Genomic DNA, 24944 nt, shown 5'->3' on the forward strand with positions numbered 1-24944 from the left:
AGCTGTGGAATTATTTGATGTTCGGGACCCAGTAAGCTTTTGAGGGGGTTCTAATACCCACTTATTTAACATTTTGTAGAATACTACTTTAGAATTCTGACTTCACAAGGATATTATATTTGATTATACTGAATTGTTTGCCCATTGTATGCTTAAGATAATGGATGGGCATCATTGTGCTTATAACTACTGAATTTTAATATCTTTGTAATCCTACAGGTCTGTAGCTTTCATTAGTGCGTTTATAAGTTAATGTTATATTTTATGTAAGGAAATTACGATGGTTTGGTGCAGGGCCGGATTTAGGTTTGATGAGGCCCTAAGCTACTGAAGGTAATGGGGGCCTTTGTATGTCCAGCTGTCCTTTGTCAACAGCAAATTGTCGCTGTTTTTTGGTGTTGAATATATGCTATATGGTAATTTATGGACCTAATAGGTATCTAAAGCCATTTGCACATAACAAATAGCCTACACAACACAAAACATTGTTGCTGTATGTAGGTTTTATTTTATTTGTTTTTTATCTTATATCTTGGAAATGTACATCGTTTTTTTTCTTTAATTTTTTGGGGGTGGGCCCACAAGAGAGTGGGGCCCTAAGCTATAGCTTGTTTAGCTTATACGTAAATCCGGCACTGGTTTGGTGTCACTTTATATACTATGATGGTCTGCTTTTAACACTTGTATGTCAGTCTTGTATTTACAACCTCTGCTCTGCTGAGTGGTGCCCTCTACTGAATAAATTGCATAAATGAAGGACCGCCTCAGTTTTTACTTCGGTTTTTTGTGTTACAAAGCAAACATCTGGGATCTCTGAACTACTTGAGATGCTGATGCACCAAGAGCTGAATCACATAACCATTTCCGACTCAAAAATTATCCTCTTCCCCCTTGATTTTATCATTGATAAGAAAATGTGTCTTTTGGAAAGTTTTATGTGAAAAATACCCTATGTGGGTTTTCCCTTCTGCTCGATCTAAAAGCTGCAGTTAGAGTGCTGCAGCACGATTGCTGACAGGAGTTGAGGCCTTGTCAGCATACAAGACATGTCCTCAGATATTTTCACTGGCTGCCAATTTGCTACTAGGCCAAGTTCAAGGTGTTACCATTAGTATATGAAGCCGGTAAAAACATGGGACCAGTGGACCTACGAAATCATATTCAACCACTTCAGTCAGTGGACTAGCACTGTTATGGGTGCCACATAAGAAACCTTTCCCCCTTTGTAAGAACTCAGTCTTTTAGTGTGGCAGCATCTAAACTTTGGAACATCTAGCCTATATCAGGCAGACACCTTCACTATACACTTTTTGGCACCTGCTAAAACATTTTTGTTTACACAAGCCTACCCAGATAATTAGAAAGTTGGTGTGAGTTTTAATGTTTTTAGTTTATTGTTACTTTAACTTTTGGAAATCCTTAAATTATTGTGATTAATTCTTCTTAGCAATAATTTAATTGTATTACCTTTTGGTAAACTTCTTTGAGGTTGTTGGTTTTCCCCCATGTTGCAAAATTTTCCATGTTGTTGTGCTTGGCATAAAGAGCCGAATGACAATAAACAGAAACAGTCTACAAAGAAGTTGATACTGTATGCCAGCACCAGTTGTTTCTATCAAGCCTATATAGGGCAAACTATTGGCTGATTGCTTGCCAATTGCAACCATAAAATATCTGATCATTTAAAAGTGAAATTCCTGAAACTTAAGAGCCCATAGTTTTGTTTTGGGGGTTTTTTTTATAAAAAAAATTAAAGTAACCTTAAAGTTTTGCTAAAATGGAATTTTGACACAGGGTAAAACTATTTCAAAATCATGTGGTTGTTTCAGAACTTATATTTATTCCTTGGTTTCACAGATTTTGGTTTAACACATTTTTTGGAGAAGTGAAATGTGAAATATTTGGACAGCAGCATCTTCAGTGGTGTTTAGAAGTGCAAGTCATGCCATACCGTTCACTTCACAAGTAATGTGACCCAAATCCTGCTTGTGGCAACACATGAGATTGTATAACAGAAAGCATTTACCTTACCAAATAAGCAAGCACTTCAAATTCGTATTACATTCATGGTGATAATGGTCCGATTGTCTTAAAGGTCTTTCACTACATAGTTACTGAGATTTCTGAAGAGAGAAGCAATGTGCCGTCTTTTGTCAAAGACAAAAAAAAAGCAAGAGGTCGGTTTAAAATACATTTTGTTCCATTGGAAAAATATTTAACTTGTGAAGCTGTAGTACTGTATATACTGTGTCAGAAAAAGGAAGTCACAGAATATTGCTGGCTGCGTATCAGAACCTATGTGCACTTTCATGTATACACAAAGGATCTATGTGTGAACAAGCCCTTGCAACAGGAGCTCCACGTGTGCAGTACAGCTCAAGGACACACATTAACGCCCTTAGGCTGTAATGCAGCTGTATAGGCACAAGCAGGGCTTTCCGATTGTGAAGAACAAAGAGCCTACTGGATCTGGCCAGTAGCCCATCTAATCAAGCATCCTGTTCTCACAGTGGCCAATCAGGAACCCCGCAAGCAGGATCTGAGCACAACAGCCCCCTCTCCTCCTACGGTTTCCAGCACCGCTGGCAACAGCAAGGCAAAAGGCCCCTTGTGCTAAAACAGAGCTGCATCTGCCACAGCCAGCAATGGGTGCGCCATCCAGGCAAAAGGCTCTGGCTAAAAGCATTTCGAAGTAGTATAAAAATGTTTTTGTGGGGGGTTTTTTAGCCTATAAATAAGTGAGAAATTACTAAAAATATCTTGCTGTGCAGTATAAAAAGAGGAGCAACTGTTCCGCACTTGTCACCTACACACTGGAAGCAACTTTGTAGGAGTAAATATTTGGAAGTGGCTTTTCAGCTTGATTGCTACCGTTCATGGTGTCCCAACATGGCAGTGCTGCCACCAACAGAAGCAGCCCTCCAAACAGAACACAAAGTCCGCTGAAGTAGAATGCCATGTCGTAAGACTTTGTCCAGTCATAAAACCAACCTGAAAAGCAACCAAAAAAAAGAGAAAGAAGCTGTCAGAAGTAGTTTTTACAGAACAGATCAATAAAGCAACCTACTACCTCCCTCGCAGCCAGGCAGTTAAAAAGTAAAAGGAAGAATACTTGCTGCATTTCCAATGAAAACAGTGTAATTGTAAAACAAATATTCCGCACAAGCAAAGGAAGCAACACATTGTCAGCATTCAGGTGCCACATCAGACTAGCTAAGTTGTGGCTTACAAGGGGCTGTCAAACCAGGACATTAACCCACAGTTTGAGGCTGCTTTGGGGGCCGCAATTTGCAGTAGTTTGCTATTGTGTCTGAATCTACAAACCATAGTTACTGTTCTGCCAAATAGGCTGCTACATCATGGAGACATGAGTGAACTTATGAAATTGAGTACTGAACAGGTAGAAATTGAGAGCAGACAAACTGCTGTAAAGTACCTCAGAATAATTATATATGCCTGTTAAAGCACAGCCTTACCTACAATTGGTGGTCCAAGACTGTTTCCAAGTCCAGCAAAGAACATCAGTATGCCATATGCATGTGTTAATTTTTCGATTCCTACAGTCTTTGTTGTAACATATGGGAAAATGGACCAATTGCCTGTCAGAAAACCTAAAACCCCTGAAAGTATTGCCAGTGTGATGTAATTTTGGGCAAACGGAATCAAAACTAGTGCCACCGAAGTCAGTATCAAAGTCAGGACATATAGATATAAGGTATTAATCCATTCAAAATCTGCCAGTATTCCTAGAACAAGTTTCCCAATGGCAGTCATGATGCCTATGACAGAAATGAGAGGAATGACACAGTCTTCTTCACCAATATTGGAACTTCTTGCAATGTCTTCCATGAGCAATGAAGGAGGAAAGCCGCCAATGTCAAAGAAGAAGATGGCAATAAAAAGTGATGAAAATACTTTGTTTTTAAAAAGTCCCAGCGTTTCCCCCCAGTAGTCTAAATATAGCTGCCATTTCTTCTTGGCAAGCTGTTTACAGAAATAGGTCCGTTCTACAACTTTCCGTCTGTAAGTCTCTCTCTCGTGTGGTGTTATCGTTAATAGATTGTTCTTAGTTATTGCTGGCTCCTGCTTGCAGTCACCACAGGATGTTTGGTTCATACCTTTTCCTTCACTGCTGGCTTTTTCAAGTACATTTTCTTCATAAGCGTTCTTTTCTCTTTCATTATAAATGAGGTATTGATCTGGAACCTTCTCGAGGATTGGCTTCTCTGGTAAGGCAGAGCCACACGACTGCAAAGGTCTCATCAGACTCCCACACGCTAATATATTTAGAGACAATGCACCAACAATAAGCAGACACCCATCTAATCCATAAAGTTCAATTAGCTCCCTCTGTAATGCTGCATATACGAAAACCCCAACGCTTGATCCTGAAAGAATGGAAACATATAAATGAGTTCATAAAATATCCTGCAACATCAAAGCTCCACACAATCCACTGACTGAACATGTGATTTATGAAACTGGAAAATAAATCCTGCGTTTGTAACACAGTTCGGGCCTCTTCATCAAGCTGAACAAAGAACTCCAGCCCATGCTGTGGCCTGGCAGGAACTCGAGAACTCCCAGACAGGCAAGCAAAAACAGGAAATTTATCAAGCTTCTCTGTGGGTTGTTATGCCATGGCTGAAGGGCTGCAATTACCATGGTGGATGTGCTTGGCAAAGTTAAATAGTTACAATAATAGATGAATTATTGATAATTGCATTGGACATCACTATGGGCATAAATTTTCTTTGTAAAGGCAACAGATATGTTTAAATAAATAAACAACCATGTTAGGGTGGCTATATTTCTACAAGTACCAGTTCTCTATTTGGCAGGTTGTCCGACTCAAAATTTTGTTTACAGTCTCCCTTGCTATGATGAGATGCACTTTATTTCTATATAAATTATAGGCAGCATTTCTAAGTTTCAATCTCTACATATAAATTAGCATGTGTATTTAAAAAAATGCAAATCTGTGTTCACTTTTTGGGGTGTTATGTTTCCTCTTTCTTTGAGAATACAGGCATGGCTACCATATATCATGTACTACCTGCTTTAAAATTAAATATTTCTGTTAAGAACATTTTTGTTTGATGTATAAGACCTGAACTGACTGACTGATAATAAACATGAATTAACTGAAGACAAATTAGGTATGTGGAAAAATTGCCAGAAGTATATTCATAAAATCTGGTACAGTTTTGGATTCTTTTCATTTTTATTTGTCAGGCATGGTACAAAGGGATTAGGTGTGTCTTAGATAATGCCGATTTTCTGACCAGTTAATGCTGAAAAGTTACAATTACACATCTGTAAGGGTCACTGCTTTCTAGAGAATAATCTCTGGTGCAAAAAGTAACAAAGAAAGCTTCATAAAAAGAGATCAGAATGTGTCTTTATGGAATCAAAATACATAAAAGTCTGGATTTTAAAACAGGCATTTTCTAAAGGAAGTGAGGTTGAAATGTGTGGGCTACAGTCTGATGCAGATTCATGATCTAATCCTTTGTACTTCTTCACTACTGTAGTCTTGGGCCTAAAGCACATATACTGCTTAACCAAGGTTTACTGCCAGGATTAAGAGCACAAATATTAAGACTTCATTTGGATATAAGCCATAACCATGGTATGGCACTAAGGACATATGCCCTGTTCTGATGTGCACTGCCACCCCTTTCCATCTCACATTCTGCTTCAGTTACTTGCTTACTTCTTCACCACAAACCATTACAGTACATCCAAATCAGCAAAATTATTGCTTGTCGTTGCCTTACAAACCAGGAGAGCAAATGAAGATATGAAGATGGTTTGGAGGGCAAGCACAAACCCAGAGTTTGCACTAAAAAAAGTAGTTAAAGTGGAGTATATGAAGAAAGGAATGAAGGGGAGAAGTGAGTGCCTATGCAAAGATATCATTCTCATGGCAATAAATGACCTATGTATGAACCCATGGTTTAGCTTGCTTAGACAAGCTCTTCCCCTGCAAGGCAGAGGCACCGGCAGGACCTGCTTGTGACTTAGGAAGCTGAAATGCTGGAGAGGTAGGAAAACCTGATTTTTTTGCTCAGAACAAATACAATGCTTACCAAATATAGATACAAAACATGGTTTGCAAACCCAATTCAAAACAGTTACACTTATCTATGAGACTTAAGATGCAATAATCACAGCTAATGAAACCATAACTAAGTACTAAACCAGTATGAGGTTATTCAAAATTAAGATAAAAACCATACCTGTTGAAATCAGACCAAGTGCAAGGCCTCTGCGTTTTTCAAAATACTGACATGTGATGGTTACTGTTGCTGTGTACAATAAGCCACACCCAAGTCCTAAAGAGGCAAAGCATTAATCACAAAGAATCAGGCACTCTTGTTATTAACATTGCTAATGGTTCAGTTTTGATTCATTAAATTAAAACAGCACAGAAAGAGCCATTCTGGAAGTGCAACTCACAAAGCGCCCCCAACGCTACATAACCTCCATTCACATGAAGAAGGCAAGAGGCAGCTGCCTACAAGGCTTTTTTGAATTCCTCAACACTGCACAAGAATTAAGTTGTCTGTTGTTGCTTCAGTTTTTTTGTACGCAGCTTAGTGATTTTTTATACATTAATTGGTATAGAAATAAATAATAATAATAATTCTTTGCTGCTACTAATAAAAGGGAGATTTGACATTTTAATTTTGAAATCGAGACACACAACCCCTTCCAACCCCCTTTTTTAGTTTAGGGGTTATTCAAAATTTATTCTTACCAACAACAATTCCATAGGAAAAAAACAGGAAGTAGATATTGGGTGCAACGCTGCTCATCATCAAACCTCCAGCAACCATAAATCCACTGAAGATTGTTACAGGTCTTGCTCCAAAAGCAGATACACATGTACTGCAAATAGGACCTATTTAAGAACAAGAGGAGTGAGTTGTGAAAAGGAAAGAACAGAAAAGAAAATCATGTTCCATGAGCAAGCGCTAAAGAGATTTCTCCCCTTAGCAGAATTGTTCTCAATATGAAAGAAGGCATCTATTTTTAAAAGATCCATGGCACATGGGGAACTGGGATCACCTCTCTGTTTCCAATCAGTTGTTTATGCCTTGGCTGAACCAGGAATGAAGGTCCAGTTATGGTTCCAAGAGTCAATGAGGCTACCTATTCTTTCATTAACATTTGTTTCCCCACGTGATCTCTGCCCAACTAGAGTTTGAAATAATTCTGTAGTCCTTGTAGTTCATCTTCAGTGTGGCACGGTTAGTGCTTCCACCTAGTATACCCATTGTTGCATTTCCTCAAGCTACGTGACAAATTACCGGTAAGCAGTTTTATAACAAAGAGTATTGCACAGCTACACTTGAAAAAGCACGAATTTATTATTTAAGAATATGCTTGATTTTAACTACCGTATATCTTTTGGACTTCAATCTCCTCTGTATGGATCATGGGGGCTTACACATGTATTTACACACTTAACATGTTAAACTTATACAAACGGGCAGAAATGCATTACTGTCCCCAAAGCATTCCCAATGCAAATTATGCAAGGCGATTTCTGAAAAACCGAACCTCTTTCCCCGGCCTTGTGACCTTGTGCAGGATAAGAGGTTGCTACCCGAGTCCTGCCTGAATTTCTGAAGTTTCACTAGGTACCCCCCCTCTCTCCAGTCAGGACACCCACCCTGAAAATATGTTTGATCAAGAACTGTTAACTTTGTATGCAACTAGTTTTACAGGGGAGCAGCTTTATGTGAGACACGCTCCCACTGTGCCACTCTCTAAAGTGTGTTGCTGACAAATCCCTTTTCTCTAGCCACAATGTTCTTTATTACCTCTCTTGCGTCTAGGTTGGCTACTAAAAGAGCCCTCAAAGCTCACATTTCAGATGAATAAAATAGTTGTTTAAACCCAAAAGAACATAATAAATAAATACATATTGCTTGCAAACTTCCTAAAGTATTTTTTCCTACAAATCTTTCCAGATGTTTGCCAGATATTGTAGAACACATAATTTACATGCAAAAGGTCCTAAGATCCTAGATTCAATCCCTAGCATCTCAAGTTAGGGCTAGGAAAGTCACCTGTCAGAGCCATGCACAGCTGCTGTCAGTGTAGACATTATCACACTAGATGGGCCAATTGTTCTGACGTATAAGGCAACTTCCTACATGCCTAGACTCAAAGTAGGGACTTGGAAGCAGACATGCTATTTGATCAGGGGCATACATAACTGATGAGACAAAATGCTGTAATCTTAAAAAGGGGGCAGGAAACATAAGCATAAATATTTCCATCAAGTTGCTTCTAAGCAAGCACGGCTGGGATTTCAACCAGAGAGAAAGTTGTTCTTAATTATTTCGCTTGACCAAGTAAACAAAAGAGATGTACAGTTCTATGCTGGCAGCGCTTACCCCAGTGGATGTTTGATCTAATGGCAAAGGTAAAATGGCGTATCACAAGAAATCCAGAAACTAAACCCTCTCTATCATTACAACATTCTTCTGCTATTTCAGTAAACCTTGAGCATCACTCAAGGACCTAATAAGAGGTCTGCTGAATCAGGCCTAAAACCATCTAAGTCCAGCATTCTATTCTCACACTAGCCAGGCAGATAGATGCCTTCCCCAAAAATCTTCAACTTTTTTAGAAATTCTTTTTAGAATTTTTTTTTAAATAGAAGATAATATTAACAGAGTATTAACAGAAGAGTTGTACTAATGCAGCAAGGAACTGTACAAGACAACAGGTCCCTGCTTCCAAGTCGGGATTCTTTAGTCTTCTACAACTCTTCATTCAACTGGAGCTGACAGGGACCCTTAAAGAGACTAAATGTGGAAACTATCAGTAGAAACTACCAGTGTGCCAGGCAATGTGCAGGAAAACAGTTATTGCTTGCTAAGAGGCTGCCATAATGTATTAAGTTTTTTCACTGAGCTGGTTTTTAAAAGGCTTAGCTCTAAAATGGTCTACTTACACAGCAAATTTTATAGCACGTCACAAAAATGGGAGTACTATGGAAGACTTCAGAATAGACTAATCTGCCACTATCTTAACGAGCTGTCATGAATTAAGTGATGTGCTACATTGTTACAAAAAGTGTGAGTTAGTTGCAAACTGCAACCACATACCAGCAATGGGATTGTATACTAGTGCAAGTTATTTAGTAAGAAATAGACAAGGTATCAAAGAGCATTGTTAGCATGGTAAGCATGTCTGACCTGGCAGTGCATGCGGTCATAGGCAGGAGACCTAAGCCTGGACCTACAGAAGTGCATGCAGAAGACAAAATATACAAATGCTTTACCGTCCTGGACTCAAACTCTGGTCAGAGGGGGATGAGCCTGATGAATCTGGGGCTGCTGTAACACCAGACCAGGGTTCACAGGCTAAGCCTGAGTCTGGTGGTCAGGAAGCTGCAGAACCTGAACCAGGATGCTTGTAGACACCATCCCCATAAGCCCACTTTACCTGGGGAAGTCAATGCAGAAGGAAGCACTCCTTCTGGACAGTGAGTTGGCCCTTTAAAAACATGCATTCTTCAGGCAGGAGAGCGGAGCCATGGGCTGGATGAATGGGACAGATGGACTCAAAAGACCCCACTCCACCTCCAGCTTTTGCCAAAGCACAGCTGCTCACTTGGAGCTTTCCATAGTGCTGCAACCACCAGACTGCTGTGCTTCATGGGTATCTGCCTTGGGCCAGGACAGCATGCTAGCAGCTGCTGACTCTTCATTATTCTGAAGGGAGGGGAACTATAAGCCATCTCTAGCTATATGCTCTTCTGGTTTGCTTGGGGAAATAGGGCAAGTAACCAAGATAGTATGCACTTTTAAGGACCAAAGTAGAAGTTATGCTAAACTAGAAGCTGCTGCCAATGATGGAAGCTCTGTGGTTTATCAGCAGCTGTTCTCTGCCTCTGCAATGTCTGGTAGACATTTCCATGCCATTATGTTCCCTTCCCTGTTCCCTCATTGGTGGCTGCTGGCAGAAGGCATGGGGAAATTTGAGGACATAGGTATAATTATTTTTTTAGTTTTATGAAATGAGAGCCAAACACGGGGCTCCATTCTTGGCAGCAGACACACAGTTAAAGTGTTGAATTTCCAGATATTTAGGGAGGCATTAAAGCCATGGTTAATGGTAAAAACTTTTTCCTTGGTATTTCTTCCGGTAATACTCTGTAAAACTATTTGCCGCCAAGCCCTAAAGGTTCAGGAGAAACTGATGGTAGATTTAGATCTCACCAATGTAGATGTCAGAATTCAAGAGCAAAAGCTTCATGCTTTCATTTGAATGTTCATGAGCATTACATCTAAAATATACATAATAATTATAGGTATATAAACAGTAATAACACAGCACAAAGGCCAAGGAAGAGAGAAAAACTGCATTCGCTTTTAAAAAATAAACACAATGGGCTGGATCCAAACTAAATTAGGCACACTTTAGTACCATTTAAATCAATGGGGGAAATTAATCATGACAGGACTTGCAAAAATATGAGGGTTTTCACCCCATAATATTTAAAATAATAAATGTTCATTTACACAAAACCAGTACATTTATTATATACAGCTATAGATAATGCCAGAAAAAGAAGAATTCTCAGTAACCAGCTCTTGGTTATCCAAATTTGTTATCCCTTGCACATCTAACATTTAGAAGAGCCTCAATAAATGAGGCTCCATTTCACTAAAAATTACCTAAAACTCATTGTACTGTAAGAGAAGAAATCAAGTGGGATTTTTTTTTCACCAGCAGGTGTGTTACAAGAGTTTACGACTTGGGAAATTAGGCTGGATGTTTTGCTATACATCTTCCTGGCTTTGGTTGATGATGCACCTGCAAAGAGCCTTGGTTGCCATGGAGAGGGAAACAGGATAGCCCTCCCTCCTGCAGCTGGCAATGCCATTTCTAAAGTTTAAATATGATGTCCATATGACCCACTCCTTGAAATCCAGCAAATCCCTTTAAGGGTGATGTGTTTTTCTTCATAAGCACTGGTGATAAATATTTTGATCCAAACTTCACCACCACATAAAAAAATAATATTTAAAATCATATTTTAAGGCAAAATCCTGTCTTGGATTGAATCCCTGAGAGCCAGAGTGATGTGGTGTTGGTGATACAGAGTACCAAGCTAGGACTGGGGAGGCCCAGTTTAAAAGCCTCATTTAGCCATGGAGCCCTTAGGCCAGTTATTCTCTTTCTCATCCACCTCACAGAGTTGTAGTGAGGATGAGAGGTCAGGACAGAACTCCATGTACCACCTTGAGCTCTTTAGAGGAAATGCAGGATATAAAGGCAAACACTAAATCCCAGTATTAAACTGGAGCTCGTACTGGAGAAGAGAGGGATACGGTTGTGTGGGACCTTCTGCAACAAATTTTGTCTCTGTCAGCCATGCTATAAGGGCCTAGAACAGTTTTTGCAGAAGGTACATATTTTATTCACCTTGCCACGACACCCAAATCAATGCTTTACACCAGAGTTTTCCAAACTTTCATGTTGGTGACACACTTTTTAGACGTGCATCATTTTGTAATTCAGTTTTACTAGCAAACTGGACGTTAAACTAACCCCCTTCCAACCCCAGGATTAACGTGGAGAGATTTGCGCGACACACCTGCACACTGCAGCCGGCACACTAACGTGTCGCGACACACAGTTTGGAAAGCTCTGCCTGTGCAATCAGCTTGCCTCAAAACTACAACTGGAAACCACAGTTTAAATTGAGATGCCCCATAAATACAGGTGAAACTCGGAAAATTAGAATATTGTCCAAAAGTGCATTTATTTCAGTAATGCAACTTTTTTTCTTTTAATTTTTACAAATGCTTTCTTTTGGAAATTCCACAGTAATAAAACGAATAGTTACCTAAATACAAAAATAAACATCGCTATTACATTTCATTAATTACATTCCATTTATAATTGACCCGCCTAATGGCAAATAATTACAATTACAACAAATAAAGGCTTGACATATCTTGCTTTGCATGTCATGCATCTATCTCATATATTGGTTTCACCTTTTAAGTTGCGTTACTGAAATAAATACACTTTTTGACGATATTCTAATTTTCCGAGTTTCACCTGTAGTAGGTCTTTTTAAGCTACAACACTCACTGTTAAATGCAAAGATACCATGTGGAATTGTATAAAAGCTGGTACATCAACTTCTTACATTTAAGAAAATTAGTTTCACAGCCTGGCTTTGAGAGCTCAAAGGATTACAGAGTCCAGCTTACAATTATATTACAAATTCAAGTTGTTTGCTTTTTAAAAAAAAAAATCAAGTTTTCAACCTATAGAATTTCAGAGAAAGCTCTGCAGGTTGAAAACAGTCTGCTTCCTTACTGAACTTTTCAGTGACCAGGGTAAGAAATTTTCACTTTTCACAGCACCTTGTCCCTCCACTGAATTGTGCAGTATTTAAAAATACCACAAACACTGAAAAATCATTTCAAAAGATCAGACATATGCCCAACTTTCTCTGGATGGCACCTACCATTTGAACTATTTCCAAAATAAACATAGCCCCTTCGGGTTGTGGTGAGCTTACAAAACTTGACTTTCTATTTGCATTAAAAGCTGGTGCAGATGTTTCACTTCTGAAGGTTTTCTATTTCTTGTTTCATGTTTCAACTAACACCTGAAGCAGATACTGTATATTCCTGCGTATAAGACTACTTTTTAACCCAGGAAAATCTTCTCAAAAGTCGGGGATCGTCTTATACACTGGGTCGTTTTTCTTATATGGTGAGTATATCCCAAACTCTATAATTTAACTGGAAAAGTTGAGGGAGTCGTCTTATACGCCCAGTCGTCTTATACGCCGGAATATACGGTAATTGTATAAGACTGCAATAGCTATTTCTATTATTTGAAAAACTGCATGTTTTCTAGCCCTGAAAATAGCTGCTGCAATCTTCCATCTTCTTACGTCAAATATTATTACACTGCTCACACAAGCTGGCTTCAGCAACATCTACATTGGCTTTCCTACTGTCTGCTAAGCTTGCAATCTTAAGAACAATTACTATGAATAAATTCAATTGAATTCAGTGCTGGGTACTACCGTAGCTTCTGGGTAAAACCACACAATCCAGAGCATGTTATCAGGAAAGAGAATATGCTTGCCTAACTTTCATTAGAGATCAATCCTTACCAAGCCATCATGCCAAATTACTTTAAATAGTTATTTGCAATTTCTCAAAAGTTGCATATTTTCAACTTGACGACAGTCAAATGACATTTTCTTTCTTTATATTCTTATTCTAATATATGCAAATAACTATTCTTAAAAGAATTCATTTCTTTCAGGCCAGAAATTTAAAGATCACATATATGCATTTGAAAAGCATTTAATAAGTAAACACTGCATTTTAAAGCAACCATATGCTTTATCTAAAAGACTTACTTGCAAGTAGTCCAACTCCACTTGCAAGGGAGCCAACCCATGCAGTCTTTCCTTTTCCTTCTCCAAAAATATCCAGCCATTCTAGATATAGAACTCCAACAGCTAATGGAGAGCCATAGCACAGGAACTGGGTAAAGAAGGACACTAGTACAATCATCCAGCCCCATCCACCATCTGGTGACTTCTGGAACACCATTTCCCAGGATGAATTCAAGGGTCAGAAGAAGCGCTATATAAAAGAATACAAAGAAATAGAAAACAGAGATGGTAAGAAGGAACACAGAGCACCAAGAGAACTGGAGACAGATGCACTGGGAAATACATACTATGTGAACTGGCTCTTAGTTGACCCAGTTGCCTAAACTCCATTAAGAGCATCTTGTAAATATACAAAGATCTAAAAGTTTGCAACATACACCAAGTGTCTTTAAAAACCTGGAAGTCTCATCCTGCTAACAGGTGGTGTTCGGATTGCCTAGGATTGGGTACCATGGTCTTAGAATTGATATAACAATGACCTGGTAGCCACTTCAGCTTTATTGAATGAAATATTTGTCAATGGTGTTTTAATAATAATAATAATAATAATAATAATAATAATAATAATAATAATTTATTATTTATACCCCGCCCATCTGGCTGGGTTTCCCCAGCCACTCTGGGCGGCTTCCAACCGAATATTAAAAACAGTACAGCATCAAACATTAAAACTTCCCTAAACAGGGCCGCCTTCAGCTGTCTTCTCAAAGTAGAATAGTTACTTATTGCCTTGACATCTGGTGGGAGGGCGTTCCACAGGGCGGGTGCCACTACCGAGAAGGCCCTCTGTCTGGTTCCCTGTAATCTCACTTCTCGCAATGAGGGAACCGCCAGAAGGCCCTCGGTGCTGGATCTCAGTGTCCGGGCTGAATGGTGGGGGTGGAGACGCTCCTTCAGGTATACAGGACCGAGGACGTTTAGGGCTTTAAAGGTCAGTACCAACACTTTGAATTGTGCTCGGAAACGTACTGGGAGCCAGTGTAGATCTCTCAGGACTGGTGTTATGTGGTGTCGGCGGCCACTCCCAGTCAGCAGTCTAGCTGCCGCATTCTGGATTAATTGTAGTTTCCGGGTCACCTTCAAAGGTAGCCCCATGTAGAGCGCATTGCAGTAGTCCAAGCGGGAGATAACCAGAGCATGCACCACTCTGGCGAGACAGTCTGCGGGCAGGTAGGGTGCCTGCGTACCAGATGGAGCTGGTAGACAGCTGCCCTGGACACAGAATTAACCTGTGCCTCCATGGACAGCTGTGAGTCCAAAATGACTCCCAGGCTGTGCACCTGGTCCTTCAGGGGCACAGTTACCCCATTCAAGACCAGGGAATCCTCCACACCTGCCCGCCTCCTGTCTCCCAAAAACAGTACTTCTGTCTTGTCAACTTCAATCCATTAGCCGCCATCCATCCTCCAACCGCCTCCAGGCACTCACACAGGACCTTCACCGCCTTCACTGGTTCTGATTTAAAAGAAAGGTAGAGCTGGGTGTCATCTGCATACTGATCTCAACATCATGCCTGGTCAGAAGTTCCCATTAAGAGCACTTGCAACTTGCTGTTGGCCTCACATTGTGGAACCAAAGTTTGGAGAAATGTTTGTTTTGCAAGGAGGCAGAAAGGAACACGTTTGCTTGCTTTGAAGGCACGAGGATGCCACAATTGCTGGATAGCATTGGCTATTCTGAGACTATGTACCATGTATAGGGCAACACGGGAGCCTCATGTGAACACAATCTGAATTTCCAAAGATAGTTGAAGTCATGTTGTATAATAAAAAGTACAGTGGTACCTCGGTTTAAGTACACAATTGGTTCCAGAAGTCTGTACTTAACCCGAAGCATACTTAACCTGAAGCGAACTTTCCCATTGAAAGTATTGGAAAGTGGATCAATCCGTTCCAGACGGTCCGCGGAGTACTTAAACTGAAGCGTACTTAACCTGAAGTGAACTTTCCCATTGAAAGTAATGGAAAGTGGATTAATCCGTTCCAGACAGGTCCGTGGAGTACTTAAATTGAAGGTACTCAAACTGAAGCGTAGTTAAACCGAGGTATGACTGTAACTAACAAGAAAACAATCAGATGTTTTGGTTCCCAAGGCAGAGAATTTACCATAATCTTTGTTTCTACAGAAACTGAATACAGTATATCCAAATGTCAAAATTTAATTTTAGTAAAAGAAAGGATAGTCAGAATTACAATGGGAAGGACATAGAAATATCAATTGCATCATGAATTTCAAGTTAAAAGAAAATCAAGGAAGGAAGGAAGGCCTTCCGTATAAATATTATAAAGTTGCATAGTACTTATTAAAAGGGGAAAGTATACTACTTACAGAATCTTGTCATTCAGTCTTCTAGAACATGATGTTTTTGGTGTATTTGGCAATTCAGCCTGCAGAGAAATATCAGGTACATGAAACCGAAGCAACTCTTACTGTACCAAGAAGCAGGAATGAACATGGAAATAGGAAATTCTGGTATGAGGTTGATTTTTATACACTTTCATACCGACTTCAAAAGATCATATTCTCTGGAACAAGCAGAAAGAAAAATCATGACCCAACTCCTACCATCACTCAAGCTCTCGACAGCAGCCTTGGACCGAAGGAAAGTAAAAAGGGAGGTCAATGCAAGCAAGCTTTGAAACTTGCAATATTTTATAATGATTTACAGAACTCTAAGGTGACTGCTGATTTGATTTATTGCCTTGCAATGACTTGTCCTTAATCTATAATCAATTTCCCCCCATATAGATAAGATAGATATTGACCTTTAAACCCAATGTTTGGAACTGAATATTACTTAATTATAACCAACAAACAACATTTATGTAATGGATCCCACATGTTCACTTCATGTACACTTATCTCAGGAACCCTTCCAATTGTAAAATAGGCCAGTATAACCCCATATTGCAGTCTGGGTTGCTGAGACTGAGGAAACAGTGAGTTGCCTGAAGCCTTTCAAGTTAGTCTGTAGCTATAAGAGCAAGACTGGATCTTCCCAGATCACACTTTTAGCCACCATACTATCTTAGCTGTTTTATGAGAAGTAGGGGTTGTATTGGGGCACTTCTCTTTGCAAATGAAGTAAACAAGCAAATATAGCAGCTTCCCCCCAAAAAACAAATATCCCATCCAAAAACAGCTTGATGCATGGGGTTGGGGGCAAGAAGCATCCCCACAAAAAGTTGCTAGATGTCTGCCAACCTACATACAACAAACACAGGTGTGAGGTGCTATGATCTGCATCAATGTTTACATTTGTACTGGTATGCAGTGGGGCTAAGAGGGTAGAAAGCTAAAGATTAAAAGAACCTCATACCAGACTTGAGAAGTGTACAAGAGTTCATGGTTACTAAAATACGAATGACCAAAAATTAATATTATAACATTTGAAAATCATATGCTAGTCATTGGTGGCATTTTACTCATAGCATTATTGCCTTTGCAATTGTTGACCACTCAATATTTCTAACCATTGCTACTGAAAAAATAGGGTTGCATCCAGCTAATTTCTAGTCACAGTAGGCACACTGAAATTAATGGACTCACATTAGTCATATCCATCAATTTCCATGGGTTTCTCTGCTCTCTTTTAAAGCTTTCATTTAGTTGTCTTCTTTCTTTGGTAATCAGAAAGCTGTAAAGAAAATATTTAACTCGTCTACGATTGGCCCTGTTTCTGCTAAAGTTAAGTTTTGGCATGTAATTTGATTCTATCTATCCTCTCAGGAAGCAAGTCCTAATGATTAAAGGAACTTACTCCCACTATAGTCAGGTAAGTCCCAGTGAAAGTGTTGGATACCAGATAGCTGTGACTAATTTGTGCCATTAGTTCCAGTGCAACTTAAAACATTTGCATTCACTGGATCAGGGTCCTTGTCTACCAAAGGCTAGATTTCATAAAATAAATGTATTTCCCAATTCACATTTCATGGCTTCTGAACTGTCAGAGAAGAAAAATATAACCAGAAGGAGGAAATGAGCTTACTGTTTAAATAAATAAAAAGCACATCACTGGATTGCTAAATAGCAAGAAGCATTTCCAATGGCTCCTAGAATCAAGCTGCCAGCTGACATCTTAGTTACAAAGTCTAACATCTGAAAGCTGTAATCTTACATGCCACAATCTGTGTCAACTCCTTTCAGAGTCTTGTCTCCATTTCAGTAAATCCATGCAACTGGGTTCTTACTTTAAAGAAGGGATGCAGGGTTTTATATGGTTGTTCTCCTAAGCCTTCCCCTTACAGCAAACTTCCTCTTAAACGATACACAGATCTAAACTATTTATTACCTCACAGTATCCTCAAACCACTTCAGAACTGCTTATGACAAACAATACACATTCTCAGAGATCACTAATAAGTGATCTTTTATGTTACCTGGTTTCCAGATAAAATCTGCTATCCGTTTGAGGTTAAGTTTAACATCTCTTGCCCAACACTCTAGAAAGCACAGTTGTCAATAGCCTGCAATCCTATCACGCTCTTGGTTAAACAGAAACTAATTATTTCCACTTCAACACTTTGTGCAGAGAAGCAGAGCACAAGGATTATTGTTCCTGTTTTCAGACATTTCTATTCACTCACAATAACTTTTTGCCAAGTGTCTTCTTTTTCCCAAAACTGTCAAATCGATAAACAGTAGCATAGAAATAATGCAATGCTACACGGAATTGCACTAATAAGACTAAGGGGAGGTTGTACTGAGCTTTCATGATACCCAACATTAAACAGCTGAAAATACTTTTAGAAAATAAACACTAAATGTTTGCATTGATTTAGTTGCGTTTGTTTAGGTAACAATTGTTAACTGAGGGAAGCAGTCTTATTTTAACATGCTTCGGCACTTATCTAGAAGTCAGATCAAGGCAATGCTATACAGCTCACCATGCACACAGACCGAAAAAAACACTGACAACCAATATAATATTGTGCAGGAGTTACCAACTATAGTGTTGTTTGGTCTACTGTTTGTTTTTAAACTAGATTCCCCATGGCCCACTAAAGTGCTTTCAATTTGCACAGCAGAACTGAATAATCAAGACCTCTGAACAGTTAAAGCACAACTAATCTGCACTAAGTGATCCTGAGTATGCATTCTTGCTTAACATAAGAACTGTTTTGTTGAAGGAGACCCAAGGTTCACATAGCCCAACATTCCTTGTAAGAATTCTGTGAACCACTAGTTGGTTGTAGCCGAATTTCTGCCTACACCTTGTTATAGGATAGAGTTTTAGTCACGTACACATGATAACTGGGTTCAAAGATCCACTTGGTCATGAAACTCACTGGATGGCCATCCATCCATCTCTCTCTCTCTCTCACACACACACACACACACAGAGAGAGAGAGAGAGAGAGAGAGAGAGAGAGAGAGAGAGAAAGAAAGAAAGAAAGAAAGAAAGAAAGAAAGAAAGAAAGAAAGAGAAAGCATTGTTGAGAGGATAAAATTAGATAATCCTACATATCCTTTCCTGAGCATCTTGGAGAAAGGGTGGCACACAAGCAGAGGAAAATGTGGAAAATGCTAGGATAATTAAAGAAAAAGGTTTAACTTACCAGAAGTGGTCACAGCAAGTCAGCTAACTTTAGCAATGCAGCCTTAAGTGTCTGGCATATCTGCTTCCTGATGTTTCCAATCCTTCCTTCTTACTTAATCCACAACTGACAACAACAAAAAACAACAAAACAGGAAGACTGTCTCCTTACTTAGTCCACAGCTGACAACAACAAAAACCGAAATCATAGTCTAATAAAAGACAGCCTTCAAGAATATTGGAGTGCCATCAGGGGGCAAACCAATAAGAAACATGGGAGGGGGTTGTTTTTAATGGGGGGGACCAGTTCTAGTATTTTAACACTAAGTTGTGAAGGAGAAAAACCTCCTCAGATATAAAACTGGTTTTACAAAATGAAGCTTCAAAATAATATTAACTTCCAGAGACACACACTGAACTCCAGGCTGTCATAAGACAACATGCACTTCAGCCTCAACACATTTATACCCTTTAACTCCCAGGGTATCTTGAGGCAAGCTGAGGATAGGCTTAGACACAGTGATATCCTCATGTTTGAATGTTAACAATACACTTGATTAAGTCTCCAGAATGAAATTTTAAAAAGAGGCGACACGATAAACCTATGTGGAAGTGCATGTGGAAATTAAAGTACCTTTAAAAAAAGGAACACCTTGTTGTCCTTAAGGCACTGTGACGTTCTCGTTTAAGGTATGAGCTTGCAGCTTATCTTGGAACTATGACCAAAGAAAAAGAATTTATTGGAAAGAAATTTGGACTCTGCACTCTGGATTCAAATCCTAGCACTCAGCAAATGACTGAAGTGGAACCACCTCTTAGCTCTTTCATCAGCAAAAAGAGAGCAAGAGCCTTGCAAGGGCAAATAATATGGCAGTAATGTATTAAATGCTCTATCGCAGGCATGTCCAACAGGTAGATCGTGATCTACCAGTGGATCACTGGATGTCTGTGGTAGATCACCGGTAGATCATCGGCTCCCCCCCCAAGAAGCCCTGCACCCCTAAAAAATGGGGCTTTCCTCCCTAAAAAAAGCTCAACAATTTTGACCTGAACCACCAAAAGCAGGGTTTTCCTTCCTAAAAAAAAGCTCAGCATCGCTTTCCTCCTCCCTAAAGAGGACCTGACCTGAACCCCCCCCCAAAAGGGGGTAGATCATTGCCAGTTTTTAACTCTGAGTAGATCGCAGTCTCTTGGAAGTTGGCCACCCCTGCTCTATCGAAATTATATTTTAAAGTTGGTTAAACCATCAATAGGACTCCTTAGCACCAGCCTGAGACCCAAACTCCAAAAGTAGCCTATTTAGCAGTGTTAACATTTCCTTCTCCCAGAACATATGCAGCTTTTTCGCTTATGAGTCACTGGTGGGACACCCATCTTTGACAGTTGTAGCTCATTAACCACAAGAAAACACATTGCGTTCACATAACATAAAACAAGCATGCCTCTTCCAAATGACAGTGGGTACAGTGTGCAGGGACAAAATTAACTTGGGAATAGTGCGCTGATTGTCCACAACATACAATTCTAACCGGAACTTGAGGAATGCAGGTTCTCCAGGCTTTGCATTTTAAGAGCCCTGCATCTTCTATTTCTGCTTGTTTACACAATGGCATCAATGCACATGGGAGGTTTGCGGGATAACAAGCTGAAAGATCCTGAATGAGTTTTTAGTATTAAGCTTTGTACAGTGGGGAGAGAGAGAGCCTAAGAAAGGACAAATATCAGCAAGTTAACCTCACGAAAGCTGGCTAGAATCCCCCTGTGCAGACAACCAGGAAATGAAGCTTTCGCCGCGGCCCTGCCATAGCATTACTGCAAAAAGAGAAGAAGTTAATTAACATCATAGTCCAATGCATGCTTGCTCAGCAGCAAATCGCACTACGACGGGGGGGGGGTGCACGGGGAGATCTGCAACCTGCAGAAGCAACCTGAGCAAAAGCTATGTGCTCAATTGGAGGCTCGTTTATTTTTTTTGGGGGGGGAGCGACTTGCTCGTTGAAAAAGCACAGCAAGCGGCTCAATCTGGGCTTGCAGAATTTAACCTCCCAGCGTCTGCACCCCACGACACTGCAGCAGTCTCCAGACTGGCTCCCCTTTGCACATCCCTAGTCCAGGCTAGGGATATTTTTATATTTTAATTCCCCACCACCACCACCTCCCTGCTGCTGCTAAAGTTGCTGCCTCTCCCGCCCCAGCCCCCAGTGTGACACAGCAACCCCCACCCACCCACAGCCCCCCACCCAAATATTCCCACGGGGCTCTCCCTCTGTCGTCCCCACCCACCCCTCTATTTACCTGCCGCCGTCCCGGGGGGTGGGGGGAGCGGCAAGCAAGGAAGGCTCGCTCTGCAGCGACAGGGATCCCACCCACCCCCAAGGCGGGGGGCGGCCCTCTATTTATTTGCGCCCTCAGGCCGAGGGCAGAAAGAGGCTGCTGGAGGGAGAGAGGGAGCCAGCTAGCCGGCCGTACGGTGGGCGCGCGGGGGGCCGCCTTCCAGCGCCGAGCTCTTCTTTCTCCCCCGCCGCCCCTCCCGGGCTGCTTTCATCCTCCGGCGGGGAGGCGGGGAGGCGCTGCCGTGTGGAGGCAGCCAGAGCCGGCGGCCGGTACAAACCGGTTGCAACTAAGCGAGCGTGTGGGGCGTGTGCGTGTGTTGTGTGTGTTTTCCTTTCTGCTGAGGAAAAAGGCGGCGCTGCAGAGGCTCGGGCTGCCGCCGCCGCCGCCGGAGAGAGAGAGAAGGCGGCTGAGCCGAGGCGCCTCCGTCTGTCCCCATAAACCTCTGGCCGGCTGGCCCTGCAGGAAGAGAGAGGGGCGGGGATGGGCAGCGCAGCAGGCGGGAAATGCCGCCGTAAAGCGGACGAAGGGGGCTGCTGGGTGCTGCTGCCCCCGGGAGGAGGAAGAGCTGGCGGCAGCGAGCCCCTCACCTCCCTACCTGCGTCCCCGCGGCTTCTTCGTCGCGCGCGCCGGGGTCAGCGAGGGGTGAAGTTAACACACACAGAGAGAGAGACATAGGCAGCCGCCAGTACCTTTTCAAGCGTTCACGGGAGGAGACCCGAACCGCAAAAGTCACTTTTTAAAAAACTCCCCGTTGGGGAAAAAAAAGGGGGGGGTACGCGTTTTCTTAAGCACCTCGAACACGTCTCCACCTCAAAGCCCTGCACACGCACACCTTGGCAACGACAGGCTTGCTTTTTCTTCGGTTGGCTCTCTTTTGCGCGGGTCAAGTTTGTCGTGAATCTCTTTATGCTGATGCTTCTAATGCTAGGTGGAGCAGAATGAGTTGCCTTGGTTTAAAACACACACAAAAGAGAGAGTTATCTGCTTTGTCCTTTAATCTCGGAGCAGCTTTCTCTGACACAATGGAGGTAGCAGCTGAAGAGTGCTGGCTTTGCAAAAGCGATTGTGAAGGCAAGACATACATTGCAGCATTTCTATACGCTTGCTTTTATGTTCTGCATTTGGCACCGTGCACACACTTCACTCCAAGCTTCCTAAAGCAGCCTAATCTCGCCTCCCAGACTCAAACCTATACCTTTCTGCCTCTCGCATGCAGAAAGAGGCCATAGGGGTGCTTCTCAGTCTCTTGCATTCCAGCGAAATCTCCGTTAACTTTGTGTATCGCTAAAAGTGGGGCAATAAAAGTTCGTAGGGTGAGCTACACACCCTGGATCACTCCATTGTTCGTACACCAGGAAATAAGAGGACTTGGCAAAGAATTCAAGGGTCACGTGGTATATTATAAGAACCCCTAAAATTGATAAAAGCAAGATAACTCTTCCCTTCTCTATATTTAAGCAAAGCAGGGCTAGGTCCTTTCCCTCTTACCATTCCTTCTAGTACCAGGAAAAAGCAGAAGCCTGGATAAGAGGGAATTTCCCAGGCACTTTTCTGTTCACATTATTTTCTAAGATAGAGTTACTGAAGTGGGTGATTAGGGCAGTAAAGACCAGGTTTCCTAACATTTAAGCTTGCATTCATTGCTATGTACACATTTGCAGCTTGAAGTGCTGCTAGTTCATTCTATTTCTCAATTTGGATCAAAGTTGTTTTGGGAGACACAGTATTTCATAAGGAACAAAAGAGTAGATATGGGGTAGACATGGATTGTGGTTAATGTTATGCACGCACCACTTCTCAAGCCAGCGATGGGAGTGCACATTTCATTAGGGTGTGCATCCCCAGGGAATTTTGCCTTTGTGGACAAGTGGAAGGAGTGCTATTGTGGAACGGCCTGGGCTGTGCCCTTGAGCACAAAACACAGCCTTCACCTTGAAGTGGCACTGTTTGGAGGGGCCCATGCTGCTGCTTGAGGTGACATAACAATGCAGGGCCCCCGCATGTGTTCATACCACAAAAGCAGCCCTTCGCCTCTACATGTCTCTCATTGCAAAAGGTGGCGAGCTGAAGGCTCCTTGCAAGCCAACTAAAACATGTTCCCACATCAACCAATTTCATAACAGTGCAACATAATAGCAAATATACACAAAGACAGCATTTAAGTACTATAAATATAACATGATCGCATCACCCAGATTATACCTCCTGGCAATAGCAACAATAGCAAGGGAGCTTGTCAGTTTTACCTTGGTCCTGGAAACCCCTCTGCCCCATGATGTTGCTCAGAGTCCATCTCCTGCAGCAACTTGCTAGGCTTCCAGAGGCAGTGAGGTGGAAACACTCCTCCTGTGATGTTGTTCCTTCCTTCCCACTGATAATACTCACCTGGCAACAGGTCAGCACATCGTTATTTCCTCAGGCATATTAATCATAAGGCTTTCAATTTACCGTATTAATGCTTTGCTGTAGTTGGCTTTGTTTAGTTTAATTTTCACTGTGGTTGTTTTATTCTGTTTGGCTTTTTTGTGTTTTGTTTTGTTAAATATTTATGGTTTTAAATTTAATTAACTATCCTGAGGGTGTCCATAGTTTACTTGTAAAAAATAAAATAAAAGTGGGTATAGGATTGTAGCCTTAAGCACATGCTTCCTGTGACCTGAGGCTGCCTGCAGATTAAGGTAAACAAAAAAGACCTTTTCTGTTGCTGACCCAGGTGTTGAAACTTGTGAGGAAGAGCATTTTGCCCCTTCCTTATTAGTCATGGTGTTTAAACCTTCTTGTTTAGAAAGGTTTGGCTTAACCTTATCATCCTGAGTACATTAGTGTATTGGGAGGCAGAGTTTTTAAATTAAAAACATGGGTTTTTAATTAAATGTTATTGCTGGTCTTATCTGTTATCTCTTGATCTGCTGCTCTGTTTCATTACTGCTTGATTCTGGCATACAAGTCACCTTTACCTTTTATAAGGAAATGTGGGTATATTTTAATTTTTAAAAAATGTTATCACATGCTGAAATCAATTATAAAGTCTTATATAGGCCTGGCTTTGCCAGAATCATGCCATGTTTGTAGTTAAAGTAAGCACACTTTAGTACTCCTGGAACATAGCATGATATACTTCAGAGGTCATCAATGTGGGCACAATGGCTTCCATGAGGACCTACTCATTAATCTTTTGCATCTCACTTCCCACTCACTGTTCCCCAAGTTACAGGGTGGCAAGGATAATCACCTCCCCCCCCCCGCCCTCTTGAAGAGTAAATGGAGCTGGAGTAGGAAGTGAAAAGAACAGCAATTTCCCCCACTTCCTCTCTCAGCTCTATGTGCTTTTCAAAGCTCAGGCTGGCACCTGAGCAGCTGAACTGAAATTGGAACAAGCTTGTTTTCTCCTGCTCTGGAGACTCAAACCAATGGCTTCAAGTTACAAGAAAGGAGATTCCAGCTAAACATACAGGAGAAAAACTTCTGACGGTAAGAGCTGTTTAACTTCCTCGGGAGGTTGTGGACTCTCCTTCCTTGGAGGTTTTTAAGCAGAGGATGGATAGCCACCTGTTATTGATGCTTTAGCTGAGATTTCAGGCTGGTGGACAAGATGACCCTTGAGGCTCCATC

At 41.2% G+C, this 24944-nt stretch overlaps 1 protein-coding gene across 22 annotated transcripts; it reads right to left on the bottom strand.

The window, feature by feature from the left end:
* Positions 1-1820: 1820 nt before the first annotated feature.
* SLC16A9 (solute carrier family 16 member 9) lies at positions 1821-23713 on the bottom strand. Of its 22 annotated transcripts, XM_088670201.1 has the most exons (13): positions 23579-23713; positions 22165-22279; positions 20733-20810; positions 19633-19714; positions 19021-19125; positions 15791-15849; positions 14185-14917; positions 13424-13652; positions 10245-10312; positions 6764-6907; positions 6243-6338; positions 3477-4388; positions 1821-2991 (listed from the first exon to the last, which is right to left on the bottom strand). In XM_088670201.1, exons 7-13 carry the CDS (start codon positions 14555-14557, stop codon positions 2807-2809), a joined length of 2007 nt encoding a protein of 668 aa, XP_088526327.1. In that variant the 5' UTR covers positions 14558-14917; positions 15791-15849; positions 19021-19125; positions 19633-19714; positions 20733-20810; positions 22165-22279; positions 23579-23713; the 3' UTR covers positions 1821-2806. The 22 variants fall into 22 exon arrangements, with proteins under 22 accessions (XP_088526327.1, XP_088526328.1, XP_088526326.1 ...); XM_088670202.1 differs by lacking the exon at positions 23579-23713 and having other exon boundaries at positions 22125-22266; XM_088670200.1 differs by lacking the exon at positions 23579-23713 and having other exon boundaries at positions 22022-22165.
* Between the last annotated feature and the right edge of the window lie 1231 nt (positions 23714-24944).

The sequence above is a fragment of the Zootoca vivipara genome, chromosome 5 (assembly GCF_965207765.1).
Source record: "Zootoca vivipara chromosome 5, rZooViv2.hap1.1, whole genome shotgun sequence".
Taxonomy (NCBI): domain Eukaryota; kingdom Metazoa; phylum Chordata; class Lepidosauria; order Squamata; family Lacertidae; genus Zootoca; species Zootoca vivipara.